This window comes from Mchenga conophoros, linkage group LG6, assembly GCF_057382185.1.
Source record: "Mchenga conophoros isolate Kocher_MC1m ecotype Shallow Benthic linkage group LG6, M_conophoros_male_GT1.1, whole genome shotgun sequence".
NCBI classification, from domain to species: Eukaryota; Metazoa; Chordata; class Actinopteri; order Cichliformes; family Cichlidae; genus Mchenga; species Mchenga conophoros.
This window is the reverse complement of record NC_140531.1, coordinates 42,541,398-42,564,185: the sequence shown is the minus strand read 5'-3', so window position 1 is coordinate 42,564,185 and position 22,788 is coordinate 42,541,398. Positions and strand designations below refer to the sequence as shown.

At 46.5% G+C, this 22,788-nt stretch overlaps 2 protein-coding genes across 5 annotated transcripts in view; both read left to right on the top strand.

Moving 5' to 3' along the window:
• Positions 1-4,153, top strand: part of glra3 (glycine receptor, alpha 3) — a 46,120-nt gene extending 41,967 nt beyond the window's left edge. For all 4 annotated transcript variants that reach the window (XM_085278237.1, XM_085278234.1, XM_085278236.1 and 1 more), the window contains one exon: positions 326-4,153. In XM_085278237.1, the coding sequence (XP_085134363.1) occupies positions 326-652 (327 nt within the window). In that variant the 3' untranslated portion in view covers positions 653-4,153. The remainder of the gene's footprint in view (positions 1-325) is intronic.
• A 3,265-nt stretch (positions 4,154-7,418) lies between these two features.
• Positions 7,419-22,788, top strand: hpgd (15-hydroxyprostaglandin dehydrogenase). The gene is made up of 7 exons (XM_085278256.1): positions 7,419-7,734; positions 8,125-8,248; positions 10,713-10,819; positions 15,078-15,174; positions 19,205-19,281; positions 19,370-19,533; positions 22,249-22,788. Exons 1-7 carry the CDS (start codon positions 7,426-7,428, stop codon positions 22,370-22,372), a joined length of 1,002 nt encoding a protein of 333 aa, XP_085134382.1. The 5' UTR covers positions 7,419-7,425; the 3' UTR covers positions 22,373-22,788.

Sequence of the window (22,788 nt, the reverse complement as noted above, 5' to 3'; positions counted from 1 at the left end):
CTAAAGCTTTCACCACCAGGGGGCAGAGTTTAAACTCTGAGCTAAACTCTTAATGACTCGTTGCACTGCTGGTTTCTCTTTAACGCCTCACAGCTGGTGTTTGTCTGTAGGTCAGCTTCAGAAGGTTTTAAACAGGAACGTAGAGAAAGTAGCTCCGAGCACCAACCCGAGGAAATCTGAATTCATTTGCTTCTTCGTTTTTGTGCTTCGGTCAGGTGTGGTGCCTCGCTCAGAGGCCAAACCGGTGAACAGATTCACAAATAATCCGTGACCCCCTACCCCTTCCTCCCCTTGCTCCTCCTCTTCCTCCTCGTCTCTCCAACAGGAAGGGGGGGCACATGAGAGCAGGCTGACCCCTGCTGCCGCCGTGACCTCCACCCCGAGTAACAGCAAGGAGTCGAAGGCCAGCGCTAACAACGCCGTGAGTGCACTGAACACGCCGGGAGCCACGGCGCAGAACGCTACCCAGAATGCACCTGCAGCAGCCAGTGGGGGTAAAAGCATGGAGGAGATGAGGAAGCTGTTCATCGACCGAGCCAAAAAGATTGACACTGTGTCGAGGGCCGGCTTCCCGCTGGCCTTCCTCTTCTTCAACATATTCTACTGGGTCCTGTACAAGATACTGCGGCACGAGGACGTGCATAAGCAGTAGAGACAAAGGACGAGAGATTATTCAGACGCAGGCGCACGAACATCTGCATTTCCTTTTCCATGAACCTCAGAGAGCCAATCAGGATGATCTTTGTCATGAAGGATGGATAAACTGGATCTCTGCCTGAAAACCACAGAAAACTTTTTTAAAGGTTCATGTAGTTAAAAATAATCTTCTGATAGTCTTTGATACCAAGTCTGTGATGTTGAAATTAAAAATGTTGTTGAAGAGTGCGTGGCAGACGTGACGGAGCAGCAGACAGGGCGCCACGTGTCGGGATTACGTCCTCCACGTGGAATTCATTCTTTTCCAGTCTGATAATATTTTAGTGGTGGAAAATCTGACCTGCCAAAGACAAAGTGGGGGATTTCAGTTAACTGAAACCAGCTCGATCAATAGCGTGAAGGATACTGTGACTCACGGCCAGCTGGGCTGAACGTCTCAACCACACGTAAGTGCGAGAAACTGCAGTTCCTCTAATGGCCTCTAGAGGGCGGCGCCAAAAGTGAGTCAGCGCCTGTAGACTCGTAGACCATCTGGTCTCTGTAGCTGATTTCACCATTTGTAACAACTCTATCCATTTAAACTGTAAGGCTTCGCATTATGAGGGGCGTGGCCTCGTGATAAACAGGTGGGTGGAGACACAGGCAGTGTATCAGTCAGCACAGTGGTCTTGAGTTTGAAGCACAGCCTGCAGCTTCACTTCCAGGTCTGCTGTGTTGTGTATAACAGGTGTGAGGATTCGATTTCCCTGAGAGGCCCAGACGCTGATGCAGTCTCAGCGATCACAGGTCTGCTATCAGCTGAACGTAAAACTTCTGGAAGCTTAAAAGTATTTAGAAAAATAACCAGTAAAAAGACAAGTGTGTAGATATCCTGTGTGCTGTGGACGTATCTCATCAGCATACTAATGTAAAAGTCTGAAAAAGCCGACTGAAATGCGGCAGGCGGCGTGCAGCTGAGCTCGGGCTCCGGGTGGAGAAGTGCAGCTTAGATCTGTCTGTCTCTGCTACAGTTAAAGCCTCCGTCGCTCCACCGCAGTCTGAAGTCTGAAAAGTGTGAGCTCGTCTGTTTAATCCTCTGAAACAATACTGGTTCAGACAAAGACTGCACATAAAAGACAGACAAAGACACTGTACCATAGTCCTGAGTTTTCTGTGAGTTTTAGTATTGTGTCTGTTCTCGTGACAGATCTGTTTCAGATCAGCTCAGGCTGACCTGATCTGAAACCGCCTGGAAAGAAGTGAAAGCCACAAACCTGAGAAGGACTCTGATGTCAAAGCCTTAGTTACCGTTCTGGCTGCCAAAGGGGAAGCGATTACATGAGCTAGCCTGGTTAGCAGACTGCATGTAAGGGTGTGGCAAAACAAAGTGTCATCCAAGTAAAAACCTTGAATTTCGCTCACCAGATACGACTCCAAGTGCAGTGACCTCACAGCAGCCATGTTATTGGTCACATGATGTCATGGCTCCAAAAGGCTCCGAAAGCACAAACACGGTCCAGAGGTCCAGTTCAGGTGAAGCTAGCAGCCGCCTGTGTCGCCATCCACCTGCTGCAGAGGCGGGAGTCTATCGGGGCTGGCTCACTGCCTCTAGTGGACGTCAGAGGAACTGCAGCGCTGGTTTCATCTTTCAGCTGAAGATCAAAACACTTGAGCCGCCCAGTTCAGGTTTCCTCTCCGTTTAAAGTGACGCTTGCAAAAGAAAGAACAGCCAAACAAAAGCTGTGCATCTTTGCAGCTTTCTGTCACTCAGCATCATGGGATCTGTGTGAGTCAGGTTCGATGCACCCATTGTGAGAGTTGTCCTTTCTGCACTGATTTCCTCCCTGACACGCTGACAACGCCCTGATGTTTCATTACAGATGTGTCATGCTTACACGACCCACACACTCAAACCTCACTGCGTATGTCGGGAGTGGCCGTCCCACGCTGCGGCGGCGGCGGCGGCGCACAGTCACACTGGAAGCTCACACTCACTCCCTTTAAGAACATGCGAGCAGCTAGACCCAGGTTCATCACATTTCCAGTCTTCATTTTCATTTTTTGTGCGACAGAGTTTTGACATTTGAAATTCATTTGGAGAAAGTGTGAGGTGCAGTCAGTCGCTTCAGCTTTGTGACTTTAGTTCAGGTCTGAAACGCAGCGATTCTCTGCTTTGCTTGTTTTTGGGATGAATTACTGCTGGCTTACGTCACTTTGACCGTTCACGGACTTTCTTTGGAATTTTGTTGTGTTTTCTAGGAAGCAGTGTGGTAACTTTAATTACTTTCAGCTGCTGACATGAGCAGTGAGGGGGGAGCTGCAGCATTCAGTCATCTCCTTTTATATCCTGCAGTCATTTGGCACGTTTAGCCAGTTTCCTAATAATGAAACCTCATTTTCTGCACAAAGTTCACTGACACTGTGTCACAGTGACGTAATCGCTGCAGCGGCGCTGGGAGAAGGCTCCAGGTTTGAGGACTCTGCAACGAGGTGAGGAGGCGAGATTAACCAAACGTTGTTCAGGTGTCTTCTGTTCAACAGGACTCGGGTAGTCGTGGTCAGCCTGTTCCAGCTGTGATGCCAGTTTAGCCCTTTTATTTGTTTTTGAGAAATCTTTGTTTGTTTAAAGCGAACAGAATGTGATGGCGGCACAGTCGCACGCTGCTCTCCTCTGTGCTGTGTGCAGCACTCCTGTTGAACCAGCTTCACGCTCAGGCCACGTTTGTCCAAACTGTTTCCTGGAAGGATGTTCAGTTAGCTTAACACGACGCCGTCGCTGCGTTATTTACATCAGTGTTTCCCTCCCAGAAATATTTGCATAGTTGTGATGAAAACAGCCGGCCGTCTGCAGCTGTGTGCAGACTCTGCATCACATCCTGACTGTGCACGTTTGCGTCATGTCTCTCATTTCTGTGCTCGTGTCCATCGTCTTAGTCCACAGTCAGATGTGCTGATTACTGCTTGGTATAGCGTTAGGACACAGTCGGTGTGGAAATCTACTTGTTTTGATGATGTCCCAGTTGCGTTGCTGCTTTATGTGCTTTGATTTTGTGTTTTTGGTCAATTTTATGCAGCATGTGTTTCAATCAGCTGATTTTCAGAGAGTGAAATAAGTTCAGATTTAGCAGCTCAGGTTCAGAGTCGGCCTGGAAAGAAAGGCTGTGGCACAGGGAGATGACACTGTGACGTAACAGGTGTGTAATCTATTACATCATCTTTACTTTTTGTATTGGAGATTATGGTAAATGGCCTGCATTTGTATAGCGCTTTACTCAGTCCCTAAGGACCCCAAAGCGCTCCACACTACATCCAGCCATCCACACATTCACACACTGGTGATGGCAGCTACATTGTAGCCACAGCCGCCCTGGGCCGCACTGACAGATGACTGATGTATCGGAATTTCAGGAGCGGGACCACGCCTCCAAACACGCTTCTCCGGCTGTCACCTATATCGGTTCCCCCAGTTCTGCAAGCCGATCATTCTCGTTTACATGCCCCTCCCTCCTTGTTCTCCACTCTTTAGCTTCTTCACTTCTATTTCGTCCACGGGGATCCGCCCGGGAGCCGTCGCCAGTCCCCTTCGAGGCCTTCCCCAAACCGCAGCTCAATTCATGTCAAAGCATCACTTTTACCTGCTAAAACGCTACCAAACTTACATGAGGACGTGGGCCCAGCTGTGAAAGATAATTCGTTACATCATCCATTACATTAACTTAAAGCGGCCTCGTCTGTTCTGTTAAAAAGACCATGTTTAGCTACGTGTCACAGCCTGTATAGAAAAGATGGATTTTGTAACACTGCCAAATGTTTTTAGAGCCAGAAGTCACCGTACTTACAGGAGAAAGTTATTAGCTAATGCTAGCCAGCCTGGTTAGCAGTCTGCATCCACAGGCAACAAATACCAGCTGATCACTAAAATCACATTAAAAACCTGGAATTTCACTCAGTAAAACTGACTTGTTGGACAGTAACCTCACAGCTGACATTTGATGGTCAGATAATCATTAAAACAGCACAAACACTGTCCAGAGGTCAGTTCAGGTGAAGCCTAGCAGACAGCTAGCAGCTAAAGCCGCCTGTGTCCTCGGCCTATCAGGAGGAGAACGTGTTTCTGCGGACTCACTGCTGGAGCCTCTGCTGGACGTTAGAGGAACTGCAGCCTGTGTAGATGTTTACTTCTGTTGGAGCAGTCGGTCACATGTCCGTCACTCTGGATGAGTTTACAGCACTGTTTTCACTCTGTGACACACACACACACACTGTACATTTGTGTTGTCGGTCCGAGGTTATTCATTTCTTTGAAACACAAATAAGGTTTAAAATCTTTAAACGTTCATATCGATGTGTATCTGGATCTGTGTGCTTTGTTCTTTTTGCTTCTGTTTTATGGGCCGAGCGGCTCATACAGACTGTCTGAATCCAGCTCGGCTCTGGAGCCCCGAGGTCCCTCGCTGCATCTGGATACGAAGAAAATAATTTCACAGCCATTAATTTTGCATCTGTTGTGTTTGTATTTCTACTTGCGCTGTGGTGAACGTGTCAATTTGTGGACATAAAGTTGTCGAGCTGTGTGCGTACTGCGACTCTTTGTTCACTGCACTGTAAAAACAAAGCCGACTGCCATCACGTCAGAGCCGCTTCGGGTCTGACAGGTTTTATTTCATCACCGCATCCTTGTAGTCGTTGAACATCCGTCAAACATTCCTTCTACATTCCAGTTCAGAGCGCGCGCACACACACACACACACACACGTTTTTGTAAAATAAGCTGTGCATATTTTACATGAAACTCTCTCAGACTAAAATAAACTTGGGAGCCACTTCTTAACAACGATGGTCTGCTGTTTCTTGTTTCTAGTAACCGTAAGAGACAAACGTGCTTTCTGCACGTCGCAAAGAGGAACTCAGATGGACCGCGCTCCGGTTTTAAAAGGTTAAAGTTCTTCACGAGGGCTCTGCAGCACCTGTAGCTCAAAAAGCCTCAAAAGACTTTAAGATCCAGAGACGATCAATCAGAGCCCAGAGCGTCTGCGATTATAATCAGTCAGAAATTTCATAAAATAATCTCAGAATTACTCGATTTATTATTTTTATCTCACACTTTGTCTTTTACATGCTCCCCTTTAAATGTTCTCTCTCGTGTTTCGCCTACTTTAGTGTGTTTATACCACCTCACTGTTATCTGATAACGAAGGCTAACTTTAGTCCACTATTGGATACGATTAGAGAAGCTCTATAGGGATATATGCTCGTTAGACAGGAGTCCATTGAGATGAATGGTCCCCAAAGAGGATGATTCCTGTCCACTCGAATAATAACTGAAGGTTTAGTTCTTCCTTTTGGAATTCGTGAGGACTGGATCTTGTGGATATTATGAGCTCATTGCTCTTTTAGACATACCTGTATGGAAACATAAGACCTCCTCAGTTTGGGTTCATATTGAATCATCAGTGTGTCTGAAATGTGAAGCCGACTGGAGAACGAGGAGCTACTGGACTTTCATCAAGCTGAGCAAAAGCTTTAAGATATCTCGAAATGTCTCTGCAACAGTGTCGACGTCTCTGACATTAACAAAGCAGATCTTTGTTGTACAGACAGACCGGGGCGAAGGATTTGGGAGGACTTCAACTATCTGGGAAAAAACAACAGTTTAAAATCCTGCACAGACTTCGTCTGTGACACAGTCGCCCTGATTCAAAGCTTAAGCTTTGTTCACCTCCATTAAGGAGGAGCTACATACTAACATGTATACACGCATCGTTGTTATTATTGTTTATGTCGTGTTGTTGCTGATTCCTTGTATTACTGTGCATGTACTGTTGTATTTGTAAGTGCATACACAGACTTAACTCGCTTCACTTTAGCTTTATCACTACAACACAAACGATTTCCTAAAGGTGCATTAATATCTCCCGTTTCTGCTGTCGCCACCTGCTGGCCACCAACAAGAATGCAGGTTTAGGAGAGCAGAGCAGGAGGAACATGTGTCCATCTTTATTATCCAGTTTGTGCACAGCGACCTCACTTCCTGTGATGTTTGCCGTCCGGTCCAGGCTGGCCTCACCTGGCACACAAAATATTGCCTCTGCTGCTGTTTCAGGTCCTCGGAGATCCTAGAAATCTAAAGAGCGCCTGCTGAACACGCTGCAGATCATCTCCAGATCCAAGAATGAAGGAAGGATGTACAATAAGAAGGTCAAAGGAAGAGAGCGTGTACAGGAAGTCAGAGGAACGGAAGCGTAGCGATGTTCCTCAATCTAAAGTGTGCAGAATATAAATAGTGAAGTTCATGAAGATACAACAGCTTTTCCTTTCCTCATGTGTCTTTATTATTTTTAAAGAATAGAAGGAAAACACACTGGAGCGGGTGGTATTTTCACATATTTGGTCATTATCAGCTGCTGGTTCCCATTCAGTGTGAGAGTGGACGTGCAGAGACCTGAAGCTCGCTGTAACGTATCCCCGAGCTGCGCTGCCGCTGTTGTGTAACGCCACTTAAGCCTCGCAGGAGAAAAACCAACGGTGAGGAAGAACAATGAGAGACTGACAGCTCTTTAAAGAAGCTGCTGTCTGAGGTTTTGTCTCTGACATGTCCTGAAATGCAGACTTTATATAAACAGCAACACATTTCAGGAGCTCAGGTGTGCTGATCAAACAGGAGGAGGGGAGGAGAAGAAAGGGCGTGGAGGAGGAGCCGGGAGGGCAGGTACAACAAGTTGGATTAAACCTGTAATTATTATTCTACGGAGTTTACTTAACCTCTCCCTCTCTCGCTCTCTCACACACATGCAGTGTTTGTATAGACTGATAAGGCGAGGGGGGAGGGGGGGGAGGAGGAGGGGAAAACAGCTTAGCCAAAAGAATAAAAACAGAGCGGTGAGAAAACATGTGATTGAGTTGGAGAGAGAGCAGAAAGGTGCAGGAAGACGCAGAGCAGGAGAGGAAGAGAAGAACAGTCACCGAGAGAAGAAGAAGGAGGAAGAGTGCAGCTGTACTGGGAGCATGTCTCTGAATGGGAAGGTGGCTCTGGTGACGGGGGGTGCTCAGGGCATCGGCAGAGCTGTGGTCCAGTCACTGCTGCAGAGCTCAGCCAAGGTCGGTACTGCTGCAACTTTTGCTTGCAGCTTTTAGTTTCCTTCGATCTGTTGTGTTTTTCATCTTTTCACCTCAAAAGCTTTTTTTCTTCAGTGTTTGACTTGTTTTTTTAACAGGAGCAGGGTTTCAAAGGTGAGTCTGTGGTTAATCCAGGTTAATCTGTAATGAAATCATTGTGAAAGACTCGCTTCTCTGCAGCAGCACGGGCGTTTCAGAGAGATCAGTCATTTCTCGGAACTTCCTTTGCCATCTGTTTAAGTAAATGAATGTTTGTTTCCGTCTGAGCTGCACAGTTGTGAAACCACAGGACTAATATAGTCTGCTGAGCAAAGTAAGTGTTGCACTGTAACCAAAGTGCTGCAGAGTCCATCTCAAAGTTCTGTTCTGCAGGTGGCCATGGTGGACCTGAACAAGGACCTCGGTGAGGAGTGCAAGGCCCAGCTGGACGCCGAGTTCGGAGAAGGAAACTGCACGTTCATTGAGTGCGATGTGGCCAACGGAGATGCGCTGCGAGGTAATTATGCCGTGCCGTAAGACGCGAGAAAAGAGCTGACGTCACTCTCGTCAAAGCTTTCAGTGTGTCAGTGCGTTTGGCAGCTGTTCAGTTAATTGTGTAATGCAAACGCAGCGCACTGCCGAGCCTTGGACAACGAGGAAGCGGGCTAATTTAATTTATCACAAACCTGTCACCGAGGTCAAACAGAGCTCCGAGTTTTCTCGCCGCTCCCAGAGTCCCGCTCAAACTCAGCCTGTCCTGTGTTTGATTTACAACCACATGACCTTTTATTTTTCTCCAGTTACCTTCTCCTTTTCTGCTGCTCTGCCGGCGCTGTTGTGTGCTAGTGTGTGTGTGTGTGTGTGGGGGGGGGCGCGTGCCTGGGTGAGAAAAAGGAGAAGCCGAGTATTTAAGTGTGTGTAAGTGAAAAAGTGTGTCACAGAGTGAGAGAGGAACAAAGATTCATTGTCTGACACTGAAAAAGTCTATCCCTGCAGGCAAACGGCTGTGGAATGCTGTTTGCTGTAGCTCCTGTGTGTGTGTGTCTGTGTGTGTGTGGGGTAAGGTGAGATTTACCATGTTTAAATGCACTCATGCATCTTTGCAGCTGTGCGGTTAACAGCTCTGTTTTGTGTCTCTGCATCTTCAGCACTAATTGCGAGGTGTCCAGGTGAGGAATGCGGAAGACACGCAGGTTTAACCCTCTCCGGTTTTTCCCTCGGGGTCTGTTTCTGCTGTTGCTGTTAGCGTAACCAATCGTGCGCGCCCACATGCAGAGATAAACCGGCTGCTGGCGGCTGATTGCGTAACAGCATGATGTATGTGCCCCTCAGTCACAGCGTGTGCGTTCGGCCGACACGTCTGACAAGTTATTTGGGTGTAAACCCCGCGGTGTCAGGATTCCTGCTCTTTGCTGAACCTGTAACTGAAACACACACAAGCTTTTCACACGTAAAGTAAAGTGAGTCCTCTCGAAGACTGCAGTGTGTAGTTACATTTCAGGAAGTAGTCAGGCCACTGACACTTCTTGTGGTGAACTTTAAACATTTTTACAAACTGATCTCTACCTGCTGCTCATGACATCACAGCCAACTGGAAATGTGGACGAGTTTTCCAGCTGGAGGTTGTTTGTTTTGGCTTGGAGTCTGGCTCTAGTCCTGAGACTGACTTCCTCCTCAGCATTTCACTTTTAATTCAGTTTCATCGCCTCGGAGTACTTTTTATTGTACAGTAATACACAACACCAACGGCTGCTGCTACCCCAGACAACCCGGTCCTTGGACACCCCGAGGTAGAAGAAGTCAGCACAGAGGTCAGCTGGGGGGTGCTTAATGTCAAACCTAGTATGCTTGATACCAAAACAAAACCAGCACATGTAGGTAGACCCAGAATGGAGGATACATATCTCATGTGGGCGATCTGGAAAGTTTAGCTTGGTCAGCTCCATGATGATTGGCCCCTCTTGGTCAGCTCCATGATGATTGGCCCCTCTTGGTCAGCTCCATGACGATTGGCCCCTCTTGGTCAGGTCCATGACGATTGGCCCCTCTTGGTCAGCTCCATGACGATTGGCCCCTCTTGGTCAGCTCCATGACGATTGGCCCCTCTTGGTCAGGTCCATGACGATTGGCTCTTCTTGGTCATCTCCATGACGATTGGCTCTTCTTGGTCATCTCCATGACGATTGGCCCTTCTTGGTCAGCTCCATGACGATTGGCTCTTCTTGGTCATCTCCATGACGATTGGCCCTTCTTGGTCAGCTCCATGATGATTGGCTCTTCTTGGTCATCTCCATGACGATTGGCTCTTCTTGGTCATCTCCATGACGATTGGCCCTTCTTGGTCAGCTCCATGACGATTGGCTCTTCTTGGTCATCTCCATGACGATTGGCTCTTCTTGGTCATCTCCATGACGATTGGCTCTCCTTGGTCAGCTCCATGACGATTGGCTCTTCTTGGTCAGCTCCATGACGATTGGCTCTTCTTGGTCAGCTCCATGATGATTGGCCCCTCTTGGTCAGCTCTATAACGATTGGCCCCTCTTGGTCAGCTCTATAACGATTGGCCCCTCTTGGTCAGCTCCATGATGATTGGCCCCTCTTGGTCAGCTCCATGATGATTGGCCCCTCTTGGTCAGCTCTATAACGATTGGCCCCTCTTGGTCAGCTCCATGACGATTGGCCTTTCTTGCTTGATGATCAGCATCAGTTCGGCTGAACAGCCAGACAGCGAGGGTCCGGGCACTTCCAGAGTTCTTGGTAGTAGCTCGGATAAGTTTGGCGTGTTGAGAACGATGAAGCAGATTAAAGTGTAAACTACATGGTGCTACGATGGTAATGAGGCTCTGTTATAACAGCGAGTGCAGTCTTAATGAGTGAAACCCTGTTTACATTCTGATGGGAGCTTGTCATTGATGTTTTTAGAAGTTCCTGTATTAGCGTCTGAAATCACCCCATTTTGATTTCTTGTCTCTGTGGAACAGACACCTTCCAGAACACCGTGGACCAATTTGGCCATCTGGACATCGTCATCAACAACGCCGGCATCACCAACGAAAAGGACTGGGAGAAGACCATCCAAGTGAACCTGGTGAGATGGCAAACCAAAATAACACGCATGCTGCCTTAATGCATGAACGCTAGATCAGACTGATGCCCCGGGGGTGGTGCATCAGAGGAAGCTTAGCATGCCCATGATATCTTTCCCCATCAGCACCTCACTGATGCTCACCTGATGGAGGTGCAGCATCTGACCAATCGCAAACATGCATTTTACAAAGGATGATAAATCTGTAAGATAATTGAAGCAGAAACATTTGCAGCTTTATCTCTTTTTGTGCTTTGAGGAAAAACCTGAGGAAGCCTAATCAGAAGTATTATTATGTGCAGCACTTTGTGATTCTGTCTAGAAAGGTGCTATATAAATAAAAAAAAATTATTTATTTATTAAAGTAGCATAGAGCTTTTCCTTTCAGATCGCAACTCAGAGGATCCAGAGCACACCGCTCTTTTAGATCCTCAGCTCTTCCTGAACTGTGCAGGTTTTCCAGGCCATGTGGAATAAGGAATGTCGGGTGTAACCTAACACTCAAAGAAGGCAGGGAGTCAAAACATTTTTCAAAGTTAGATTGGAATGTGATCCAGATAGAGCCACAGGTCACAACACAAAAGTTTATCCTGTGGCAGCAACTCACTTGAAAATAGTACAAATGTTGCGTGTAGTCGGGGAATGTCAGCCTGTCAGAAGGTGAACGGTTGGATTCTTCTCATGGTGGCGACGAGGCTCCCAAAACTGCAGGTCCTCATCGATCCATGCGTATACATACAGAAACTGAAAGCGGTGACTAAAGTACTATCAGCCTCATCTTCTGACATTTTGTCTTATTATAAATTCAGCCCCACGCTAACCCGCTGACATCACATCCTGTGTTGTCCACCTTCATTCTGTGTCAGTGCCAACAGGGGGCGACACCGGCACTTGCTGAATAGATGGCGGAAATGACTTTCCTGATAAGTTCATTGGCTTAGCCAGTCGTTTCTAGTTTGGCTGGTAAAAATAACACTCTGTCTGCGGCTGTTGTTGGTCACCTGTCACAAATACCTGCTCTGTTCACCTTTGACCTCTGTGTTACAGCACGGAGAACCTCCAGCTCTCCATCTAATAGAAAGTAACGACAGCTCAGGTTTAAAGTGAAAAAGGACATGAAAATAGTTCAATCGAGATACTTCAGCTCAGTTTGAAGATCCGGACCAGTTAGATTACTTCAGCTGCTTGTGACTTCACACCAAGCCACAGTGGAAAAACACGAGCTGCGCGTCTTACCGTGGATCTTTCCTGCTGTATAAATAAACATGAGTTTTCCTTATTTTCAGTCACGTATCTCTGCTCCAGCAGTGAAGGCTCATGTTAAACATGACCATACTTCAGATAATAAGGTCAGTGTACAAGTCCTCTCTGTGAGCCAAAGCTCGGGCTGCAGACTGCTCTAAACCCTCGGTTTCACAGCTCGTCTTCCTGTTAGCTCTAAATATGTTTCAATAACAACAGCTGAATTGAACTGCATGATGTCACAGAGAGGGAATATCCTAATATGGTCTTCTCAGGCGAATGGCTGAAATCTGGGCCACAGAAGCTCTACATACTTGCTTTTCAAACGTTTGTTTATGATGGGCAGCCAATAAGTGAAACGTTGGCTTAAAGACAGGTTGGCCTTTAAGGGGAGGGGCTAAAGCAGCTTGTTTTAAACTGAGGCACTCATACGGGGCCCAGTACAGGACTTATCAACTGTATTTGAGTCTGACAGTGGACGGTGATATGGGACTGACACAGTACAAGCACAAGAGGGACTAAAAAAAGCCTCTTTCTTGCTAACAGCACAGCTGGTCGACGATGGCCTGAATTGGCTCCCGTTCACATCAGCTGTTGGAGTCAGACTCCATCCAAGTTCCAGTTCGAGGATACTTTCCTCCACTTAGTTGCATATTTGGGATGTTTTAAGTTTTCAGATGTGAACTTTCGACTCCAACAGAACTGTATGAAACGCAAATGTGGGACTTAAGATGTGATGGATGTGCATTTATGGAGTGCGGCATGTTACGTAAAGGCCCTTGTTGTGATAGCAAAATAAAAGTCTGCCCATACAGTCAGTGATGCTTTGGCACTGGTGGCACTGGTAGCACTGGACCGGGAGCTGCAGAAAGGGAAATGTGTTGCAGTGGTTTGTATCACATCTGTCTGACAGTGTGTTCATGCAAACGAGGCGTCTTCTTAAAAACAAAGTTAGTCATGGACTTCCTGAGACTGATACTTTTTACATTATTCAACTCAACTTTATTTACACAGCAAATCACAACAGCAGTCGCCTCAAGGCACTTTGTATTGTAAGGTCGACCCTACAATAATACATACATAGAAAACACAACAGTCATATGACCCCCTATGAGCAGCACTTTGGTGACAGTGGGAAGGAAAAACTCCCTTTTAACAGGAAGAAACCTCCAGCAGAACCAGGCTCAGGGAGGGGCGGGGCCATCTGCTGTGATTGGTTGGGGTGAGAGAAGGAAGACAGGATAAAGACATGTTTTCCTTAGAAAATATTATTATAAAGCACTACATATGTATTCATTGCTATGCAGATGATGCCCACCTATATGTATCTATGAACGCTTGAGCAGGAAATGAATCAAACTACTCAGATTATGATTCGAATTCATATAACTTTATTAATCCCAGAGTTCACAGCCGACCCAGCCTACGCTCTCACAGCCCACTGTCTTTAAACTCTGATTTCAAGAGCGGAGTCAAAGCAGAGGTCAGGAAAAAATTCGATGAATAAAAAGAACAAAATAGATTAACAGCGTGCTCAGAGGGAGCGTTTCTGTACTGCTGCGCCTTAAACTGACGGTGATGTTTGATTCTGTGTTGAGCTGAGTTCCTCATCGACGATCGTTGTGTGTCTGGCAGGTCTGTCTGAGCCCGTCTTTGTGTTGTGGTTCCTGTCAGCCCGTCATACATGCTTTAATCAGTCACAGCCTGATACTCGGATAAGAGCTGATACACTGCTAACCACTTTAAAGGTGCGCTGTCTCACGCTGTCAGTATCACTTCTCTTTCTTAAGCAAACTTCAGATCTGTCAGACCATTTTCATTCCAACACTGACATCAGCTAAACCAAAGCAAAAGTTTAATTCATTAAAAAGTTTTCCATCTTTGTTTTCTTGACTCTCGGGTAAGTTCACACCTGGTGCCCCAAAGAGCTGTTTGTCTTTGGAGTCGGGTCCATTTATGCAGCCCTGCTGGTCTCAGACTGGGGGAGTGTTTGTGTGCACGGCCGGGTGTTGCCTCCTACACGACTCTGTTAGGAGCACATGAGTTTGGTATATTCAGCAGGTCATTGCTGGAGAGGAGACCAGGTGAACACTTCACCTGTGCTCTGAGTCCTGATGCTGCTGGGTGAGTCACCTGACTGCTCACCAAGTGTCTGTGGGCAAGAAACAATCTGCTTTTGTCATGGTCCTGGGTCGTTGACCCAGCGTTTTGTGTTTTGTGATTATTTCCCTCTGTTCTAGTTATTCTGTGTCCTCCCCCCTTGTGTCCGGTTCGGGTTCTAGATTTCCTGTTTTGTTCTGAAAGTCTGTGTCTGTTGTCATTGTGTTCAGCTTGTGTCCTCCAGTCATCATGTGTATTCAGATCAGCTGTTCTTCCCTCCTGTGTGCGATTACCCGATTACCTTGTGTGTGTATATATAGTGGGTGTCGGTCTGTGTTTCTTGGTATCCTGGTCTGCGTCTCTCTGCTCCGCTCTCCGTTTTGTAAGATTTCAGGTTTGCTCTTTAGTTTCTCCCAGTTTAGGTTTCCGTTTGTAATTACTCATGCTTCATTGCCTGTTTTTGCCACCGCCACCGTGTAAATAAACTTCACTCGTATCATCAGTTTACTGCATTTTGGGTCCTCCTTTTCCTCCACTCCACACAGCTCACTCCGCCAGCCGTGACAGCTTTCTTTTATTTGTTGTTGTTTGTTGTCCCTCAGTGCTTCATGACTCCATGCCCAAACACTTTTAACCCAGTCTTCATCCAGACCCCCTCCTGCCCCCTGTTTTGGGGGCCTATAACATGACAGTAATAATGTGACACTAACTGGAGCTTCAATAACCGCATCATTTCTGTTGCTGTGTCAGCTGTTCTGCCAGATATGTGAGCTAAAGAAACAATTCTTTGCAGTCAGTGAAGAGTGAGAAGCTCGTCTTTAAAGCGTGTTATCAGTGGGTTCACGCATGTTTAACTTCCTCATCACGAGCGCATGCCTCAGTTTACAGCTGTGAACACTCGTCTTATCTTTGTCTGCAGACCTCGGTCATCAAGGGAACCTACTTGGCTCTGGAGCACATGAGCAAAGAGAACGGCAAGCAAGGAGGCACCATTATCAATGTATCCTCTATGGCAGGTAACACGCACACGTGCAGAAACATGTATTATTAAAACAACAGACACTCTGCCAGGCTTTCAGATTTCATACAGCGATTTTTGTTCAGGGATGTTAAAGTTCGCCAAAGATTACACGACAGTTGTGTCCATAAGGCCACGGCGGCGTGTGACTGCGCTTCGCCTGAGTCGCTGCTGCTGCGGCGAGCTGCCAGTGGCTCTGAGAAAGAGGCGCCCCCACTCATCACCCTCCAAAATCAGCTGACTAATGTTCCCAGTGCAAATACAACAATCAGCTTTTTCTTCCTGTTCATTTCAAAGGGCAGAGGGCAGCGAGTCAAAGGTCAGCAGAAAGCTCAGCTCAGTCTGACCTCATCACAAGGACGTTTTCTGCAGCGGCACACCCGGGCGCGCTTCCTGTCTGTCAGCTTTTCTGCTTCTATTTTGTGCTGCGAGCTGAGCTGAACGCTGCGCTCGCCGCTGTGTCTGTGAACCTTCTTCACTGTGCATGAACCCTGCAGCTCTTTAGAGACCTGCAGCTTAAAAACACGACAGCGGGGCGTCAGCACTGACCTCGTCACATACTTGGAAGCAAAATGGTGCCCTTCCTGAGTAACAGCAGATATGAATGAGTGATATGAGCTCTAGGAGTGGACCAGCTGGGAGCACCTGGCTCTCCGCTGACTTTCTCCTTTCAGAAAATGTGGCTGTGAGAAATCTGTCCTCGCTGGAGGCCTGGCTCATGGAAACATTCCTCTTCTTCCTTGGATGTGGGTGTTGTGTTAGAAACACATGAAACAAAAAGCAGCTATGACAGGTTGGCAGATATCCACCAGGGCTGTGGATCGCTCCGTCATGGAAAAGTTCATTCTCCTCCAACATCTTCTCTCCATCACAGTCCAACACAACAAAGACGAGTCCCGAGCTCTGCTGGTGTTTTATTGTCCTCATGCTGCTCTTTAAAGGCCTGCGAGAGCCGTGATCTTCCTCTACAACATCCCACGCAGAGCTCCGAGGAAGCTGCGTTTTCTGTGGGATTAGCGCCGTTTATGAGACCAGAACACTTCGGGATGTCCCCTCATGCAACGGCAACGTGCTTCATTGGAGCAAATAAACTCCACGTAGGCGATGATTAGATGAGACAGATTATAGTGAGTTCCTGTGTGGTTAGATTACACACAGACACACACACTCCTCATTATGTTGCAGTGACTCGTATCTGCTGTCCCGCTGCAGGCTGCAGATCCAGGGTTGACCCTTCCTTCGTTGTTTTCGCGGCCTCGGGTCTGGGCAGAGGTCTTCGAGCAGGTGTTAGGTTCCAGGTCAAAGGTCGCACTGCTCTGTGCCGTAAAAATATTTGTGTTTCACAAAGATTCTGAGTGATGTTCCTGTGGGAGAGCTCCCAGCTACAGATCGGCTGACAGTTATTAGAACTTCACGTCACGCCCAGGCAGTGTGACACAAAGCTCAGCAAAGCCAGGATATCTTCTCTGTGGTCGCACGACGGTGGTCATCAACCCGATAAAGAGAAGAGAAGATAACCTTTATTAGTCCCACGCGTGGGAAATTTGTTTTGTTACAGCAGTGGACAGTTGTATAGAGAAAGAACACTGGAATAATATATCTATGAGACATTGTACACAATAGAATAGAATAAAATAAAATACTGTATACAATAGGATAAAAATAGAAGACAAATGCTATATACAATATGAGTATAATACAACGATGGCAGGAAGAGTTTTGCGCTTAGTGTTATTGCACATGTGTGGATGTGTGTGTTTGTTCAGTTAAAGTCTTTGTTGTGGAGTCTGACAGCAGTGTGGAGGAAAGACCTGCGAAATCTCTCCGTCCCACACCGTGGGTGCCGCAGTCTCCCACTGAAGGAGCTGCTCAGTGCTGTCACAGTCTGCTGCATGGGGTGGGAGATGTTGTCCATCAGGGATGACAGCTTAGCCGCCGTTCTCCTGTCACTCACCACCTCCACTGGGTCCAGAGGGCATCCTAGAACAGAGCTGGCCCTTCGGATCACCCTGTTCAGTCTCTTCCTGTCCCCAGCAGAGATGCTGCTGCCCCAGCAGACCACACCATAAAAGATAGCAGAAGCCACCACAGAGTCATAGAAGGTCTTCAGGAGTGGGCCCTCCACCCCAAACGACCTGAGTCTCCGCAGCAGGTACAGCCTGCTCTGCCCTTTCCTGTAGAGGGCGTCTGAGTTATGAGTCCAGTCCAGTCTGTTGTTCAGATGAACACCAAGGTACCTGTAGCTGTCCACAGCCTCAATGTCCATACCTTGGATGTTCAGTGGTTGCAGTGGAGAATGCTTGTGCCTGCGGAAGTCTACCACCAGCTCCTTGGTTTTACTGGTGTTGATCTGGAGGTAGTTCAGCTGGCACCAGTCCACAAAGTCCTGAGTCAGTCCTCTGTACTCCTTGTCGTCCCCATCAGTGATGAGGCCGACTATTGCAGAGTCATCAGAGAACTTCTGCAGGAAGCACTGGGTGGAATTGTGGGAGAAGTCTGCAGTGTAGATGGTGAAGAGGAACGGAGCCAGAACCGTTCCCTGTGGGGCCCCCGTACTGCAGACGACCCTGTCCGACACACAGCCCTGAGCCCCGAGGCCGACGCTGTCGATGTCATTTCCTGTTTTTATCCTGGTTTCTCAGAGTTGAGGAGATGAACCATCCCCGGGTCATGTGACACTGGTCCAGCTGTGATGTGTGTGGATTACAGATGATCCGTTTGGTCAATAACAAAGTATTTTTCTATCGGCTTTGTTCAGAAACATATCTGATTAACGTGGAGCCGCTCAGACGATTCTCAGGCACGTTTTCATCGTCTGTGCTTCACGTCAGAATTTAATCTGTGTTTGTTTTAATCATGCATCATGATGTCGATCTAGCACAGCTCAGCCTGCACTAACAGCAGACATGTGGTAATCATTTCACCCTCATCCCACTGGTGATAACATCAGTGTGTGTGTGTGCGTGCGTGCGTGTGTGTGCGTGTGTGTGTGTGTGTGTGTGTGTGTGCGTGCGTGCGTGTGTGTGTGCGTGTGTGTGTGTGTGTGTGTGTGTGTTGTTCATTTGGATAGAATAGAATAGAATAGAATAGAATTCAACTTTATTGTCATTGCACATGCACAGGTACAGGGCAACGAAATGCAGTTTGCATCCATCCAGAAGTGCTTTAGTGATATAGATATATTACAATATATATTAGCAATAATATAGATATGTAAGTATATTACAGAAATGGGTCTATTATGGTATGTTATAATGTACACGGTATGAAGTATGTTGTGAATATTCTATAACTATAAGTATGTACAGGCTGTAGTGAGTACAAGCTATGTACAGGATATGGACAGGATATAAATATGAAAAACTATACAGAATATGAAATAAATAACTTTACAGAATCTGAGATATACAGCTATACAGAAATGGGAACTATGCAAGTTGTAAACAGTTGTAGGATTAAAAATTATCGAATGTACAGAATGATTATTTACACAGAGCTATACAGTAGTGCAGTTAAGATAAGTGAGGGTGTAGATAGTTTCTACAGAGGCTATATAAAGTGCTAGTGGTTGTGAGTGGTGGTTCAGTCCATGTTATTATTGTGTTTGAGGGTACAGTTGTCCATTGTGGGTGTGTGTATGTTCAGTCCATGAGTTTAACGTGGGTCAGATGTCAGGAGGCAGAGTTCAGGAGTCTGAATGTCATGTGGTCACATGACATTTGTGCAGCCAGGTCGCCGGTCGTTGTCTTTGTTGTTCTCGCCAACGCACTGTGAGGACAAAGTGAAGGAAATGTGTATTTATTATGAAAGCCTTCACGGAGCTGAAACAGCAGCGAGTCACGCGGTGACTGTTTCATCAAAGACAGGATGCTCGGACGGGTCTCTGAGTCGGGTTTAATCCCAGTAAACCCGGATCAGCTGAGCCTGCGGCGTTTAAAACGAGGTGCAGCTGCAGCAGCTGTGTTTGGCCTGCATGTTACAAACTGTGATAACATCGTGTTTTTCCCTCTGGGTCTTTCCTTTTTCAGCCTTCATGCATTCCCCTCACCAGCCCGTCTACACGGCCACTAAACACGGAGTCATTGGCTTCACCAGAGCGATGGCGGTAAGACGCACACACATTAGCGAAAGCGCAGCACGAAGCCTTTCGGGATGAGAGGGCCGCTCAGCAGCTTGTTCTCGTGTCGCTGCAGGACGCGGCCATTCAGGGCGACTACGGCGTTCGCATCCACGCGCTGTGTCCGGCCTTCGTCGACACGCCCCTGCTGCAGTCGGTGGAAGACGAGGACAACATGGGCAAGTTCGTCAAGTTCAAGGACGACTTCAAACGGAGCATGAGCAAGTTTGGAGTTCTACAGTAAGTCCATGTGCCAGTCAGCAGCAACGATCACCAAAACTGATGCAAACGTGTTTATTAAGGTGCCTGTTTAAAGCCTCGTGTGGACGATAGAGGAACTGCAGTTTTTGGCACATCAGCGTTAGCTCCAAAGTTTGGCGCTTGTTGCTGCTGCAGTGTTTCATGTGTGTTTTAAACCTCCTGCAGATGAACGTTGGCACATTGCAGTCCGATCTGGTCTCACCTCAGTTGTCTGCGCTACAGCAGCAGCTGGTGTCAGCTGAGTGTGCTCAGGGAGCTCAGAGGTCTGGGTGAGGACGCGACATTCAGCTTCATATGAATGAAGCTGGACGAGTGAGAGACCTGCTGCTCAGCACGGATCAGATCTGTTCTTAACTCCGCTTTAAACCCGTCTCTGCTCTGATTGCATCACTGCTGTTTGAAAGACTTCTTCTCTTTCAGGAAACCCGATGAAGCGTTTGGAGCGGTTCAGTCCAGCTGTGAGAGACGCTGAACAGTGTCCACACTGTGCAGAGAGCACGCTGTGTGCAGTTTGCTCAATGCTGTGAAAGCTCTGCAGGAGGGAATCGTTTAGTGTCAGAGGAAATTGAGTCCAGATGACTTCCTGAACACATGTGGATATATGCATCTGTACATCCACTGACTCGCTGAAAGAGGGCAGAACAGCAGCTGTAGTGTTTTTAGGGAATGTGGTGTTTACTTGTGTTAGTCACTCTGTAAAAACTCAACCTGCCTTTGGAGACAACAGTAAATCCCCATGATGTAAATCGTTATATTTTAGTTCAAAGTTACGGTGAGTTTAGTTTGAGTAAAAGCTTTCTCAGTGACTTCTGAAAGGCTGAACTCTGGAAACAAAGGAAACGGCCAACAGGGATCCACAGTCCTCCACGATGTTACACAGTTGCCTAAATAAGGATTCAGACTCCTGACTGAGGTTCTCCTTCCTCAGATTAAGATTTGGAAGCGTTTATAGTTTAGACTAATGTCAGTTTGAGGATAAATATGATGTGATGGTGGCACTGAAGTGGCTGCAGTGGGTTTGAGATGAGAGTCGTCTGTAGTCGGTGTTGACATTTGAATCAAGAATGTTCTTAATTTGACTTAAATCATGGAGATAAGTAACGGGAGGATAGTTTGTTAGGGTAACCCGCTGGGTCGGCCTTTATGTTCAGGCGAGTTCAAATATTTGAATCAAGTTGTTATGGTTACAGTTGTTTGCTGAGTCACATTTAAATCCAGTTAAGAATTATTTGAATTAAGTGGCTGAGACAGGATGATCCAGTAGGTTCAGCAAGTTTAAAGAGCTCATTGACATCAGTTGTTTGGATTAGTTTGGATTCTATTCTGGGAGCCAAGATAATCCATTGATTTAGCTTCAAATCCAGTTTTAAAGCTAGGAAAAAGTTCAGTTTTATTTATATAGCCCCAATCCAGGTCTTTATGTCTTTAAGACATTCCTGCAGTTTAAGGCTACGTCCACATGTACACGGGTATTTTTGAAAACGGAGATTTTCCGTTTTCGTTTTAAAAAATAATCCCGTCCACACATAAAGGCAGAAATGAAGGAAAACGCTGCTATGAACATGCCAAAGCAACAGGTGGCGATATATTCCTAACCGTGCAGAAATGTTGGCCAATCAGAAGTCTAGAAGCCTCGGTGGGAAAAAGTAAACAAAGCTGGGGCATAGAAGCAGAACCGAGTCGTATATGTGGAGGGACAGTAACTGTGTGTATATGTAAGCATTTAAACACTGCAGAGAGTAGAATTAACAGTATTGTAGAAATTCATTTCACCGAAACAATAACGTGGCGCACAGTGTGACGTCAAAAAATGCGCACTCCTTTGACGCTGCGTTTTCTGCGTTTTCTCCGTTTTTCTCGTCCACACGTAAATGCAAAAACTGAGTTTTCAAAAATATCCACCCTGGCCGGAGTTTTTAAAAATCTCCATTTTCAGTGACGAAAGGTGCAAACGCATAGAAAAATCTGCGTTTTCAAAAATACCCGGGTACGTGTGGACGTAGCCTAACTCATTGGTGTGTGTTATCTGGCTTCATGGACAGATAGAGCTGGGTGTCATCTGCATAGCAGTGTAAATGTATGCTATGTCTTCTAATGATGCTGCCTAAGGGAAGCATGTATAATGTAAACAGAATTGGTCCTAGCACTGAACCCTGTGGAACTCCATAATTAACCTCAGTGTGTGAAGAGGACTCTCCATTTACATGCACAAATTGTATATTTTTACCTTATTTTACACGTTGCTGTAGATCAGGGGTGTCAAATTCAAATACACAGTGGGCCAAAATTCAAAACTGGAACAAAGTCGCGGGCTAACGTTAATATTTATTGAAAAAAAAATCTTCCTCCAGATATAAGAATGAATCTTTTCTTATGGACTCAAATAAGTTTTGCTGGAAAAGTGAATATGGAACAAGCAAAGCTTAATACTAAACAATATATATATTAGCTGTATAATACCAGTAGGCCAGCTCTAATAGTAATTTGGTATGGCTTCGTGGGCCAAATGTAATTAGGCTGCGGGCCAAATTTGGCCCGCGGGCCAGAGTTTGACACCTATGCTGTAGATAATGATGTGTCTGTGGGATGACTTGTTTCTCTAATGGTTAAAATTTAATTTGTGAAGAAAGTCATGAAGTCGTAATTTGTGATGCAAAAACAACAGCGTGTGTTTTTCTTCTTGTTGACCTGCAGGCCGTCGCTGATAGCAGAGGGCATGATGAGGCTGATCACGGACACCAGTCTGCACGGAGCGGTGATGAAGATCACCTGCTCCAAGGGAATCCATTTCCACACCTATGAGCCCATGTCGGCCTGAGCTCCACACTCAGGACTCACATGCTGAAGGAAAGATGCGGCGCTCTAACCCGTCTGACTGCAGCTCACCAGAGACGCTCGGGACGACACGTGGACGCTGCAGGAGCTTCAGTCAGAACTGCGTCTGTTTGGATTCGAATCTTTTTTATTTAATAATCATCTGCATAACATGAAAACAGTGATCATACAAACAATATCCAGCAAGCCAAAGTTACAGATGAGTTTTTTCGTTTTTAGCTAATTGTTTGTGCGTCACAGGAAACGCTGGACCGTCACTGTGGTCCACCTCAGAGATGACGGCTTCTTTGATTAGTGTTATTTAAAGAACTGTAACAGTTACTCTTTTATAGCTGGTTTATGTGACATGTAAACACAAATAAATCAATAAATATGGAGTTTTGATAACCTAAACAATAA

Coding starts and splice junctions, on each gene's coding strand:
- hpgd (XM_085278256.1), top strand. CDS start 7,426: ATGCAGTGTTTGTATAGACTGATAAGGCGAGGGGGGAGGGGGGGGAGG. Junction 15,175..19,204: donor CAATGTATCCTCTATGGCAG/GTAACACGCACA, acceptor TTCCTTTTTCAG/CCTTCATGCATTCCCCTCAC. Junction 19,282..19,369: donor GCTTCACCAGAGCGATGGCG/GTAAGACGCACA, acceptor GTGTCGCTGCAG/GACGCGGCCATTCAGGGCGA.